The sequence below is a fragment of the Diorhabda sublineata genome, chromosome X (assembly GCF_026230105.1).
Source record: "Diorhabda sublineata isolate icDioSubl1.1 chromosome X, icDioSubl1.1, whole genome shotgun sequence".
NCBI classification, from domain to species: domain Eukaryota; kingdom Metazoa; phylum Arthropoda; class Insecta; order Coleoptera; family Chrysomelidae; genus Diorhabda; species Diorhabda sublineata.
Genome location: NC_079485.1, coordinates 28,175,482 through 28,190,338, shown reverse-complemented (window position 1 = coordinate 28,190,338; position 14,857 = coordinate 28,175,482). Strand labels below are relative to the sequence as shown.

The window sequence follows — 14,857 nt, the reverse complement described above, 5'->3', positions numbered from 1 at the left end:
ATTACTCACTACTTATTATCTAGTATTTTCAGTATGTCTGCTATTGTCATAATTGTGCTTAAACCTGCTTCAAGTTCTTCATAGCAAACAGAGACAAGAGAATTATGTTGAAATATCGTGTTCAGCAAAACATGAGTCACATAAATATTTTATAGTATATTTTTCAAGCTAATTTACGAGTATCTTCAATATGGATCTACATTAACATCATGAAAAAATACAAGGTCAAGATGCTAATAACTAGTTTTCATGTTAATGCGAAAAATATAGGTACACGCATATTTAGGGTGTTGACATGGATATGAATAGTTATGAATTTACCACGATTTGTTTCTGAAATCAAGAACTGATTTGTGTAAAAGCAAAAGTTAAAAATAGCAATACGATTACGTGTTCTGCTCTAAATCAAATGCAACACCCCTTTGTAATACAGTATAGTTTGCTTTCTTAAAAAAAATCTGTAGAATTTTCAAAATACAGACTCAGATACTTTGTAATTTTTTAGTGTTTATATTATTTTTCTATTTCTGAGTACCTTTAACATCTATCTGAAAACATGTATATTAATAATAATAGTGATTCTACCTCATTGTAATGATCAGAAATCAAAGTGATGCGATACTTTTTTGTCGTAGTGTACTTTAATCACTATTGTATCACTATTGCTGTCATGATAACCGATTCTTAGTTCAATAAATGGTGTTCCTCAAAATCATGACAAATTCCAGTAATTAAAGTTGAGGAGCTTGTTCAATTGAGCAGTATAGTTGACTTCTTAAATGCTTCAGAATTAGCAGTGATGGAGCAAAGGAAAGCAATTAAGATATAGATGAATTACTGGTATCTAATAATCATTCAATTGCAATTAAGTTCGGTAAAGAATTCGATACAATTAAAAAAATTACTTATCAAAGTAGTCTAGGAATTGATCAATGAAGACAGATCAAGAGTATCTTATCTACTGTTTATGTATATCGTTTTATCCACCAACCGAATGTATTGTAGTCACTAAAACGAACCATATTGGAGATAACAGAGTAGTTTACTCTAATAAGTAAATGGCTTTGAAAGGAAGTTCTGGTCGCAGTACACAACAAGCAAAACCTTGGCATTAGTGATGATACTGATAAACTTGTATTTTCCTTTTTTCCTAACACATTCTTCAATAGTATTAAAACCATAATTTAGCAGGATCCCCAGCCATGTTGTTCGATTAAAGCCAGTCTACATCTTTACTGATCCGCTACCATATGCAAGCTTTGGTTATACGCAGCATTGACAAGAATTTTCATATAATTTTTTGTACACTGGAACACATCGAAATAAGCACATTAACCACTAGAGGTCTTCTTAGCCAAAATGATAACCAGAAAACTGCAGTTATGCCGGGACTAACGGAGATCCAGATACTGTGGATGTCAATTCAAACTGTCAAGTTGTCTACTTATTGTATCAGTACCAGTAGAAGAAACCTAATGTCTTCTTCTTCTTCATCGTACGTTAGGACTTAGTCCTGTGTTTGCATCAATGATTGCCTAGCTGCAGCTGGGATGATGAAGATCAGCTTTCATACCATCTTGTGGGTGGTGGTATTCGGTTTCAACCAGAGAAAAAAGTCTAAGACTCTGTATAATAAGAATGCTCCAAAAATCTCCTTCACTCCTTTCTCCATTCAGGAGAATTATTGTCGATTTTAATGGATCGTTACCTTGTGAAAATCACAACAAATAGATGCTAACTTTTGCTTTTGCCTGCCCTGATATGTCTTCATCATCAGTGATTTCCTGCCTAAAACGTTTGTTTTCTGTCTATGGTACTCGTCTGTATCAACATAGTGATCCGAGTCACGTTCATTCATGATGAGCTAAAAACTTATTTAACGCTAAATGGTGTTGCAGCAAATCGTACAACGTACCTATAATCCGAGAGGAAACAGACAATTTGAACGATATATGTAATGGGGTTATTTGGAAAACTATTCAGCTTGCTTTAAACTCAAAAAAATTGAATATCAGAAAATGTGCAGCAAGTTCTGACGATTAAAATTATTTATAACGCCCACCCACGTTGGGTGCGTCTACTGAACCACTATTCCATTATCAACCTTACACTATCAATAAAATCTAAAATTGATCGATCTGAAACTACCATAAAAAATACAACGCTAGGGGAAACCTAGATATGCGACAATGGAACAAAAATATCTGAATTATGATTATAAGAAAATAATATTAATTTGCAATTAATGGTACACAAACTGATACTAAACACAGTAGCTGGATGTAAATGAGAAAAAATCAACTTTTTCTTTAAAATCTTTATTAAAACTGTTATGTACGTACACAGAATATTTGTAAAGATTCAGGAATTTTAAATTTGTAAAAGATGTTTTAAATTTTCAAGTAATGACGAATATTGTCGCATAAGATACAATACCTAATATGTACAAAAAGTAGCAAAAAAATCACAGGTAATGTATTGCAAATAACGATTCTCCACAAATTTTTAATTTTCTTACAATGCCTAAAAAACTGAGTTTACACTGATTTTCATATTTGGAGTTGAACAAGAAGCAAAAATCAAATTAGAAAAAAAATTAATGGCTAGTAAAAGTAAAAACACACAGCCCACATTCAATAGAAAATTTTAGGATATGCCTTTTGTACAGGGTGTCAAACATAAGGTGACCCACAAACTGTATATGGGTCATCTTACGTTTGACAGCCTGTACCTAATAACTATGTTCATTAAAATATAAATATTAACCATCACCAATATAAATATGTATTAATTTATAGGCATTTATATAAATGTTGATTTTTTAGGTTATAGTTTGTCAAATAACAGAATTATAAATACTATAAAATATAAATAAAATTCAGAACATCTGGAAAGATTTTGAAATCTTACAATAACAAACATAAATAAATCGAACATAATGAAAATCGATTCAGTCCTAATCAGTACTATTAAAAAATTCAAAAACTAAAATTTCTAAGGATAAAAAATATTTGAGATCTGCTCAGACTACTTCAAATTAAAACAAATTGACTTTTTTAATATTTGAATAACCACACCTCCTCGTATATTCTGAATAGCAGACGTCCAATAAAACTTGTTTAAATTCAAATTACATCTACAGACAGTTGCGACTCGTGAATTATGAAAGGGGTGTGTATTCAAAAAAATTACTATCATTATATTTCTTAGAACTGTCTTTAGACATGGCCATATCGTTTTGGAACTTTAGTGAACAAGTTTCATTGTATTTTATACTAGTCCATTTGTACTTAAAATGGCTCCAAGGGTGAAAGCTGTGTTTTAGTTTGATTTCTCACAATGAATCATTTAAAAATGATATTATTTCTCTATAAATAATCTGACGATGTATCTAAAACCTAGATTGCTACATAAAGTTTAACAATAGTTGCTTTCCAATTGCACAATTTGAGCACACAATTGAGAACGTGAGCACCAGATAAATGCTTGGGCTTCATGAGCTTCTAAATTACGCTTTAAACACAAACTGTAAAATTGAGGTTATGTAGGCAGTTATTTATAATTACATTTGTGTTTTGAAATCGTAATCGGGCCATAAAAAAAATATTGTCTTAGATCGGTCGCATTCAGCGGACGAAACCGTTATACAACCCTAGCGGAATCGTTCGGTGGCACATACGCTACAAACTCAACACGTTCTAGAGCGGACGCCATGCTTAGGAGCGCTTTTAATTTGTATGTGGAGGTTAGAGGTAAGGAGGACCATCTTATATGGGAGTTTAGCTTAAAAACTGTCTACTGCTTATAGACGATAAATTATAATTCAAAATTTTACCAGAATGGCGCTCCTGTAGGACCAGATACCATATGAACTTAGTTATTTTAGATAGAGTGAAGTATGCAGAGATAGAAAATTTAATATTTCAAATGACTAGAGTCGTTCATTAAATATTGGTATACAGAAACTAAACTATTCATGTAGTCCAAAATAATTTTGTAAATATAACCTAGAAAAGCTACTGTGAGATAACGCTGAATGTTAATTAATTATTGTGAATTTGTAAGAGTTTTTGCAAGTAATTATGAAGTGTCAATTATCATAGACAATAGAATCATAATGGGAAAAGTTTACTCTGTGAAAAGTTGTCAGAGCGGACGTAAAATGAAAAGTAACTCAAGTAGTACGCCGAAGTCATTATCTTTCTTTAAACTTGTGCTATAGTAGCGCCTCCCTAACATGAAGGATTTGATGGACACTTTCTGTAGCACAGAGATGGTTCTCCTTACCTCTACCCTCTATAAATTTGTGATAGGTCGGGGTAGCGGAAGTGAAATTTGTTACATCTGAGATCAAACGTCAACTATGTCTATGGTTGTAAACTTTCATAGAAGAAAAATGATTGAACCGTTGATGAAGATAAAATAAATAATTTAGAACTGCATGAATTATTCTCTATAATTTCGTTTTGAATTATAATGACAATCTTTATATACATACAAAAGTGGGTGAGAGATGAATAAACCTCATAATTATTTGAAAAGAAATTAGACAAAGTACTTGAACATTTACCATTTAATTGTAACACTTGTTAAGTTCAATAAAAGCAACCAAAATAGTCTCTGTTTTGAAAATATATTTGTCATAAACTAACAAGACAGAAAACGAAAGTACAGCTAATGCTCAACATGTTCCCGATCGTTACCGTTACTGATAGGTGGCAGTAGCGCTAAGCGCTACATCCGCTGAATGCGACCATTATTGGATGCAGAAACAAGTTCATATTATGCATTGTTACTTAATAAAGAAGGCAATCTTTAGTAAAAAGTTAAGTTACCAAGAAGTACTTCTGTAGTATTAATATTTTGTATTAAATTAATCGAGTATCTGGTATCTCGGATACGACAACAAATGGTCGCATTCAGCGGACGTAGCACTTAGCGCTACTGCCACCTATCGGTATCTTGAACATTTATGTAAATTATGAATTTTTGACATTTTTTACATTTTTGTTGAGTATATTCAAACGAAATTATTTTTATTAAACTTTAAACTAAGAGTGTTACATTATGTGGTGTTACTTTGACTAGTTTTTTTTCTAAGAATTACGATGTGTATTCAGCATTCAATCACTTTTAAATGTATGTAAAAACGGACATTATGATTCAAAATTAAATTCTTTAATTAATTTTCCTCATTCTCATGACCGAAATCAAACAATTTTTTTCTGATAAGGTTGCAACTTGATCACAGAAAACAGTTGATTTAACAAATTTGTAGTCTGGTTCTGTGTCAGTTTTTGTTCACTTTTCAGCTCCGCTACCCTTACCTAGCACAAATTAAAAGCTCTCCGAAACATGGCGTCTGCTCCAAAACGTGTTGAGTTTTTAGCGTATCTCTCACCGAACGATTCCGCTAGGGTTCTATAAAAGTTGTACAACGGTTTCGTCCACTGAATGCCACCAATTTACAAATGTGTGGTATGTTTTAAAATTTGACACTTGACACAAAGCGCACCGAAGTTGGTTCCAATTGATTCTTGTGTGCGTTGAACCCATGGGTTTGGTGCTTTATAAATTGGAAAGCAACTGATGAATAAGATGACAGGCTTCAAAATTGGTTGGTAATGTTTAAACTGAACTATATCAACACTCACAATCACACTTTCGCGCGTTATAGTCTTCAGAGATCGGGGAGCGTCTCTGAAGACTAACAAACACATCAGAAAGTATGTAAAAATAATTGTTGGTGTACTGGTAGTAAACAGAACCGATATTTTCGCGAAATTCTGGTAGTTACAGTAACTCTTTAAGTCAGTGTCTTGCATTGCCACACTGTTAGCATGATTTTTAACGTCTTCGAGGTGACATTCTTTAGAGTTTTTTTGGCTTTTTTTGTTGTTGCATTTACAGGTGGTTCGGTTAGAAAAATAATAAAATTTTGCACTTATATGACCAGTAGAACTTCATAAGCAGTTCGGTTCGAAAACTTTTTTAAATGTTTATAATATACTAATATACATATGTAATAAAAATCATATGTCGCGTAACTCCTGGTATTTTGCGTAAATACCGAAATGTGGTAGTAAACACTGTGTTTAGACTCCAGACTGTAGAACAGGGTGGAACTTGACAACGAAGTCTCGAATAATGTTTTATAATAGTGGAAATTTCATTTCATTTCCTTTCCGCGCAACGAAAATATGTTCGTTTTAATTTTAAAATAAAATCTAGTGGTGCCGGAGAGTCCTTAATTATCGAAAATAACTTTAATTTATAATCTACCTCATATATTAATTAAAAATGTTTGGTTTGACCTTGGTCCCGATAATGCGTTCAATTCGTATATTTTACGGTAGTACTACTATGAACGGTAGAGCTGAAGTTATCAAAATACTAGAAACTAGGCTCAAAAAACCCTCACAATAGATAATTTGTCTACTACATGCAAATGAACTTCCTTTGAGGCACGGCACCTTTTTCAATATTTTGATGGGTCCTAGAAGATTATCTGGTAAACTGTTTACCGTCAGTCTCTGAAGACGATAACTTGGTTATCAAAGCGCGCCTGAGACAATATAATTGTGAGTGTTGGTATAAACAGTTTGTTCAGTAAGGTGCTTTGAAGTATCACCATTTTGATTCAACTGAATATACAAATTTAATAGATTGGAATTATTGCAAATGCACTGAAGCTCCAATCTTGTCTCGATTGACCAATAAAGAAATTAAGAAAATGGTTCAGATGGGAGATGCCCCAGATTTTTCATGGTGGGGACGTGTCAAAATTGTCACTAGTTGTATCAGGATATGAAGCTAGAGATGGTTTTGGTTTGAAACCAAAAAAGATTACAAGATGGTTGTTAATTAGTCAGATTAAACACATATGTTTTTTAAAGAGTAGGAGGTAAATGGATGTCGATACGCAGCCAAATCCTCGTGATGACTTCTAGGTAATATTTCGCTTGTTACGAGCAAGCTGCGTTTTTTTAAGTTTCGGTATTTTTTGCTACGTTATCAAATATTAACACCTTTGCGGCACCAGAGGACGAACAACAATGAACATTTATTTTAGTATTAAGTCAAAACAAAAAACTAGATTTTTTTGTTATTTTCAAGTTCCACCTTACTGTATGAATTTAGAATCATGAGATAGATTTTGATAACTCTTCTTTTTCAGTTACCTTAGTTTTTAATAAAGTTTAAAGATTGAATTTGTTTTAGTAAAAACTCAAAAACGAAAAATTTATTTCAATCAAATACTTTGTTTTAGTCCCATGATTCATATTCGAAAAAGACTAGCGGCAAATATGAGACAAGCTCAAATACAAATTTAAAATACAAAAATTATTCAAGAAGAAAGTAGACAAAACTATCCTACAACTTTCTTGTTAAAAACAGTTTGACTAGATTGTTAATACTTTTTTTAATCATATCAAAACAAACATTTTTTGTTTATTATTTTGTCCAAATGCTTTCTTTTTAAAATTAATATTAAATTTTTTTCACAACATAAGGCCAACATCATGTTTAGTTATTTTACTTCCTATGTAGCTGCGAAATCTATCGACCACATGCTATGGAACTATTAGAGAGATGATATATAATAAATAACCTAATTACCGGTTGATACATGATAAAGAAATAAAAATATCAAACATTTGTAGGAAGTAGTAACTCTTCCTACAAGCCTTAATTGCAAATTGATTATTTAAACGTAAATAAAATATACATAAAACAACATCGAATTGGTACACGCCGTTTGAGTTTGCAAACTGCTAGATAACAGTTAGTTCATCACCAAACAGTACTTCTGGCTGTTCGTTCTGGCCGCAAATCGAAATGGCAGCCTGTTTTCTATGACGAGAAATATGCCGGAAAAAATGATAGGGGACACCCGTTAAAGTTTGTTCATACTACTGTAGGAACCTCAAGTTAGCGCGGTGCAATAGTGCCAGAAATTTATCTGGTTAGAAAACCTCTGCCAGAAGCGACTCAAAGGAAAATCGATACCGAAACTTTTTTCATATTTTTTTCGAGAATAACTAACTTTTATCTAGCAGTTTGCAAACTCAAACAGCGTGTACCAAATCGATGCTGTTTTATGTAACTCTCTTGGACTATCATGGCACTTACTTTAACATAATGTATAAATTTGGGCTTATGTTGTGGAAAAACAAAAAATGCAGTTTGCTGATATATACAAATATGATAAAATATATTAATTGTCACTTTTTTTAAGTAAACCCCTCCGTTTAAGATGTTTTAAAGCACATTTGGCAGCTGTACACTTAGCAATCCTATAGTTTCTTCCAATTCCCTTAAACAATCCTTTGCCAAACACTTCCACAGTAACTCTAACCCTTCTCCCATCTGCCAACTTTTCAGGTTTACCAAATTTAGCAGTTTCTGGCTCAAGTTCTAATAATTCCCTAATAGGAGATTTTGGAACTTTGTTACTAAATTGTTCTATTTCCGATTTCATCATTCTGTAATACACTTTCCATACAGCATCTAAAGACATACCAGAATCCAAAAATATAGCACCTGCAACAGATTCAAACACATCACCTAAGGCTTTTGGTACTTCTACATCTTCTACTTCCTCGCATTCTGTTTCTATTACTAAATACAATTCGTCTACTAAAGAATGACCACTTTCTTCTTGCAGTCTTATAAATCTCTCCACAACCTAGAACATAAGGTTTTAATCTGTAAAATATCAATAAATCGAGAATACTTCAGAAAGAAGACTAAAATAATGAGTAATAGAAACAAAAACTATGCCATAAAGAGTGGAATAAGAAAAGATGTATTTCTCACCTCATTAAGACCTGGAGATAAATGCTTGAAATACTTATGAAAGTTATTTCTCACAGCCAATGATGCAAAAATGGTATTATTAACTAGCGCCGATCTCAAATCTGTTAAAGCACCAGGCGAGTGCATCCTGGGATCTTCGTATAAATGTCTAGTAATCAAATAATCTAGAACAGCATCTCCTAAAAATTCTAATCTTTGATAACAATCAGTGAGATGATTAGGGAAATATGACGCATGTGTCATCGCTTGCAATAAGTACGACCGATCTCTAAACTTATATCCAATGTGTTTTTCAAATTTATCATATCCATCTAGCTGTCTTTCTAACTCCCCCTCGGGATCGGGTATATTTCTAAGGAGTGGCGATCGAGGCAATGTAATTTCTCCAAATGTACCATCTGTTAATTTTGGTAAAACTCTAATTCCCAACCAAGCCATGAATAGCAGAGCACCACGGGGACCACATTCAATTAAATAAGCTCCTATAACCGCCTCCACGCAATCTGCTATACTTTTGTCAGGTATACTATGTTGAGTGACTAGGTTATAGGGAATGGAATTGGTTAAAGCAAAGCCTTCTCCACGTTCACGTACCATTACACAAATATCATCTAAACTCATGTTTCTAGTTGCAGCCATGTCAGCAACTGACCAACAGTTTGCAGGATATTGTGCATCTATTAGGGCTTCTTCCAATTGTTTCGGGACATAGAAGCAAGGAGGCAGCCAATTGTCATGTGGATCGAATTTGGTGGCTATCATGAATTCTCCTAAGCACTTTCGTCTTCCCAGACGATACAAATTCAAGTTACTAACTTGTTTTGATCGCAAATGACTGAGTTTTCCTTCATGTACATTTTCATATTTGGAATATAAATAATTTGTTATGGCGTATTTTAAAAAAGAATCACCAATAGTTTCCAGCCTTTCCAAGTTAATTCCATCATTTGCATTAGACATAGTTAAAGCTTGCAAAAGAACATTTGGGCTAGGTCCAGGATGGTCTGCTAAGTTAGGTTGTTCATCAAAACTAAAAGATAGTTCTTCAGATATATCATACTCATTAATATATTGATTAGATATAATATTCTCATCTAATACTGAATTGTTTCTATTATCTTTGTACAGCAAAGAAAAATCAACATTCTTATCGATATTATTTGTATAAACTATTTTATCTTGTTTATCTTTTAAAATAGTTTTGTCAAAAACATTGTCAGCCGTTACTAATATTCCACTAGATAGTATATGGTGTTTATTATTGGAGCATGCTTCATGAAATTCCTTTCTTAACAAATCTGTTTGCACACTTTCTTCTTCAATCTTCCAAGCATCAATATTATTGTATAATTTAAATACTTTGTCTTCATTGTCATCATCCTCATCATCCAAAGCTTCTGCTTGATTATCTCCTGTAAATTCAATCCTCAAACCTCCCCACTCTGAATCAGAATCATCCTGAAGTATTTCTGATTCGCTGTCGGAAAAATCATCATAGTTATTATCTGACTGCAACCAACTAGTTGGTGAAGCATAACGAATTAAGGAAGAACTTCCATTACATTCCATAGTTCCTGCCATTTCATTAGACCAAGTCCCTATCTCTATCCATTTGTCATCACATTTGGTACTTATTTCTACAAGACTATTGCATTCATCATCTGTATCATTGACGCCATTTTCAAAATCATCATCTGATTTTATTTCGGTTATTTTTAATGAGGGTAGTTTTTCTTCTAAATGGAGTTCAGCTACTAGTAACTTTTCTTGCTGCTTGCGCATCTCTTCTTCACGGGATTTTTTCAGTACATCAGATAAGTTCCATCCAAAATTCAATGATGGCCATTTAACTTCTGAAATAGATATATGACTATTATTTTTATAAATTGCTATTAATTCTGAATATCTTATATAATTCAATATATGTTGGCCTAAAAATCAATCTTTTCAATATTATTGTCACTCTTACCTTTAGGTAATTCACATATGCCTAAATTTAAAGCACTAGCTACAGTTCTTCTGATCTGATCTGCTAGAAGTAGAGCATTGATTCTATATAATATACAAGGCAAAGCTACAGCTTTCCTCCACAGAGAAGCAGGAAAAGGGTGAATAGCACATAGTTCCGGAACTAATATTTGCTTCTGTTCAAGGTTTTCTCTTTTAGCTCTTTTTGTTTCTTCACTACTTGTAGGTAGTGCTACTCCTTTTCTGTTTACATATCTTGGAGTGAGGAAATTCAAACGTGCAGAAGTATGATCTACATCCAACAAACACTGAGTCAGATTTTGAATCTGAATTCCATATTTTCTTTTATAATACTCCTCAAAAGTCGCATATTCTAATCCTGGAAAAGCAGAGGTAGGATTCAACTTGGAACACATCTCTGCTACATAAAAATACTGAGGTTGGTCCTGGTTACGATACCATGGCATGACTACAGCATCTCTGTAGAGCTCAGGATTAAAAATGTAGTTGGCTCTTTTTTCATCAGGTATGAATGCTGGAATCCTGTTTAGAAGAGTGAATATCAAATTTATAAATTTCCAATTGACTTTTACTGCATTATCCCCTAAAATATTTCCATAACTATATATTAACAAAAAATAAAATAATAGTTCATGTTTATAATTTTGTAATTCAGATAAATCTAGATTTGGTCAAATTTTTATACAACAATAAGAAATTTAAATAACAATTATAATGAAAAAAGTAAAAAAGTGCAAATTTTAATTATTGTAGCATGTAACTATAGAGGTTCCATTAAACATCTACAGATAGATATTTACTTACTTTTGATTGTAGGAACGATTAAATAATTATTAGATGAAGCATCTGGATTGAACAGCATCAAATACTTTTGTAATCGCAAAACACTTGTAAAAGTATAGTTTACAAACTCTCTAGTTTTTTTTATTTGTTCTTCAGTTAAAACCAGATTTGTAGATATTAGTTCTAAGTCCACACTAACTTCACCTGATCTAGTGAAAATAGGAAAGGCACTTATCTAAAAATAAACGAAAATTAATACTCTACTATCAATCATCCAAATTGAAAACAGGCAAATTATCCGATTTTTAGTCAACATGATGTATTCAATCTGCCAAAAATTCAAACCTTTGGAATCCTTTTCGATGTGAGAATTCCAAATCCTAAAGGAGAATCCTCAGGAGGATAAATTTCTCTACCCCTTGTGTTTTGCTCTTCAGGCAAAGGACAAGTTAAAGTCATAACAATTTTATAAAAGTATGTTGGTTCTCCCACTACAGGGTGACAATTCAATAATGCATCTGCTATCCTTTTATTATAATACTGTCTACGTTTAGTAGTACCTAAAAATTGATATATAAAGTTATATTAATTTCATTTTTTAATTTTAAATAAAAAACTCACCAGGTCGAACGTCCAAGTTTTCATCATCAGGTTCATCCAAAGCAAAGTTAACCCAATCATCTTCTGTAGCTTTAAAATTTTCTTTGTTGATAGGTTGCAAATAGTCATCAAGTTCACAAGTTTTGTGAAGTTGGCGGCACACCATGAAAGCTACTGCTCTCCTAGCGAGCAAACTATTTGGCATTGGTGGACTAGAAATAGTTTGCTTGACAGGTGAGTTAATTGGGAGTCTCAAATGGACAACAAACTTTCCACAAGAAGTTTGCTCTTCACTCCATATTGGTGTGAGCCTTGTGAAAGTATCACTGGGTAACTTAGCACAATATTTATTAAGTAACGATATTGCATTGGTTAAGGTAATACTAGGTGCTCCATCATCTGGTAATGGTTTATAGGGTGTGCATAAATGACTGTATAGATCTGCTATTATCTCTTCTTGTTTATTAGGTTCTAAACTATAACATCTTCTCAGCAAAGTATTTTCAACTTCATTATATTCAGCCAAGTCCTCAACAAACATGTTAATTTGATCTATATTTGCAAAAAGGATATAATGAGCATCAGATGCTCGAGCTCTTGCCTTGCTTTGAATATAACTATGAAAATTTTTGGGTAAATCAAATCTAATAACTAAGTTACACTTTGGTAAATCACAGCCTTGTTCTAGTACAGACGTTGACACTAATATATTACATTCATGACACCTAAATTTTTTGAGAACTTCTTCTTGTGTTTTATGCTCGTTTTCAGCCTCTTTAGGTTCACTTATTGTATCTGCTACTTTTTCCACTGTAAATAAAGCTGAAATCCACCAGAAGTCAGGATCTTGTTGAGAAAGAGTCTGAAATTGGGAAAAACATTCATGTAGGTAGGTAAAATAATATCAAAAAAATAAGATATATAACCAACAACAAGATGAAATATATTCTAATATACTCACACAAAGTAAAGCAAACAATGTTTTTGCTTTATATCCATTATGAACAAAGATTAAAGAACACAAATTATCTTCAGTTAGTGGTCTTTGAAAAAGAGGTCTCCTAGGTCCTTTGCATCTACCCTTGAATTTTACTGGAGAACTTTCATCAGGACTTTTCTCTTTTATTGGTGGTTTATCCCCTGGAGGTTTAAATTGTTTCAAGATTTCAATAAACTTTAATACTTTTTGTGTTGAATACTTTTTTAATATGTCCAGCTCTTCAGAATTTTCAAATAAAGATTCGCATGTAGCTCTAACAGATATCAATGTAGAAGATGTCATACATAACAAAAGATAATGGCGTTCATATGGTACTTTCACTTTGAGTTTTTCAATTTTTGACAATATGTATAGTGCAGCTTTATCTGCACACCATGGGCCCATATCTTCGAGTATTTCCAGGAAATTATGTAGTAATTCTAATGGTACAATACGTGGATCAGGAACTTGTTTAAATTCTTCTAATAAATCATCATCATATATTTCACTAGGATCATATCTATGATCATGTAAAAAATCTATGGTTCCTTGTACTATCTTCTTAATTTCATTTTGTAAGCTACTCACTTGTGACTTAGGACATTCTATCACAGTTTCATGGGGTCTACAAGACAATCTTATCAAAGTAACTATTTCAGATGAAGTGTCTACGTCTGAATTTAATAATTTTTCTAATCTTGATAGTTCTGCTTCTAATCTGTCTGGCTGTAACTCAGAGCTAAGTAATCCTGTAGTTAAACCCAGTATACGTGGTTTATTACCTTCAGGTAAATTGTTGTATTTATTCATAATAACTTTAATAAGGGACTGTCTTTGTCCATAGAGGCAATCATCAATAACAAGTAAATTAAATACAGAGAAATCAGCTATTAGACATGAATGTACCATTTCAATACATATTTCTGCAGTTGATATAATTACTTGATATCTTTGAAATAAGTCTTCTAATTCAATTTCTGTAGTTATTCTAGTAATACTTATACACTTCAAGTCGGTTAAATATTTAACGTGAGACGTCATTATAGGAACATTTTGAGGATCTAAAATAAATAACGCCTTTTTACCATGTTCCTGTCTCATCTGCCATGAATATTCTTGCAATAACTTAACTACAATAAATGCTTTTGAAGAACTTGTACTGGAGCATATTATTGTATTTTTTTTCTTAGCTGACTCCAACAATTCAACTTGATATTCTTTAGGCGTAAACGTATGAGTATATACACTTTCATTCGTAAAACTTGACATATTTATAGAAATATTAACATAAGTGAATGTTTAATATTTTTGTTCAGTCTATTTATAATGGGCAAATTTTATTTTATAATCATTGTTTTTTATTTCAATACATGTTTTCAATACATTATCAAAAATAGTTAGTCAAGTATAGGTTAGTTTCTTCTTCTTAAAAAAGTTTGACCCGGGAAATAATACAAACCAAATAATATTGAATAAAATCTTTTTTGCTCCAAAAACTTTTGCAAAAATTAAAATATAATCTATAAATTATAATATCTGAGTTATTTTGCTAATGCTGTAATTTAAATTAGAATCGTGTACAGAATAAGTCGTAATTTTTCTTTAGAATTATCACTTCTATATTTGTTACCCTGCTAGTTTAGACAACACGTAATACAAATTTATTTAAATATCGTTTAAATTTCA

At 32.2% G+C, this 14,857-nt stretch overlaps 1 protein-coding gene across 1 annotated transcript; it reads right to left on the bottom strand.

The window, feature by feature from the left end:
• Nucleotides 1-2,302: 2,302 nt before the first annotated feature.
• Nucleotides 2,303-14,599, bottom strand: LOC130451387 (endoribonuclease Dcr-1). Its single transcript, XM_056790366.1, has 7 exons — nt 13,154-14,599; nt 12,214-13,054; nt 11,938-12,152; nt 11,614-11,827; nt 10,790-11,392; nt 8,821-10,673; nt 2,303-8,689 (listed from the first exon to the last, which is right to left on the bottom strand). Exons 1-7 carry the CDS (start codon nt 14,438-14,440, stop codon nt 8,219-8,221), a joined length of 5,484 nt encoding a protein of 1,827 aa, XP_056646344.1. The 5' UTR covers nt 14,441-14,599; the 3' UTR covers nt 2,303-8,218.
• Between the last annotated feature and the right edge of the window lie 258 nt (nt 14,600-14,857).

Bases quoted from the DNA above. Each gene is read 5' to 3' on its own strand.
- LOC130451387 (XM_056790366.1), bottom strand. From the start codon at position 14,440: ATGTCAAGTTTTACGAATGAAAGTGTATATACTCATACGTTTACGCCT. The intron at 13,055-13,153 runs GTGAGTATATTA...TCCCAATTTCAG, and splicing joins CATTGTTTGCTTTACTTTGT to ACTCTTTCTCAACAAGATCC. The intron at 11,828-11,937 runs GTTTGAATTTTT...GTTTATTTTTAG, and splicing joins CATCGAAAAGGATTCCAAAG to ATAAGTGCCTTTCCTATTTT.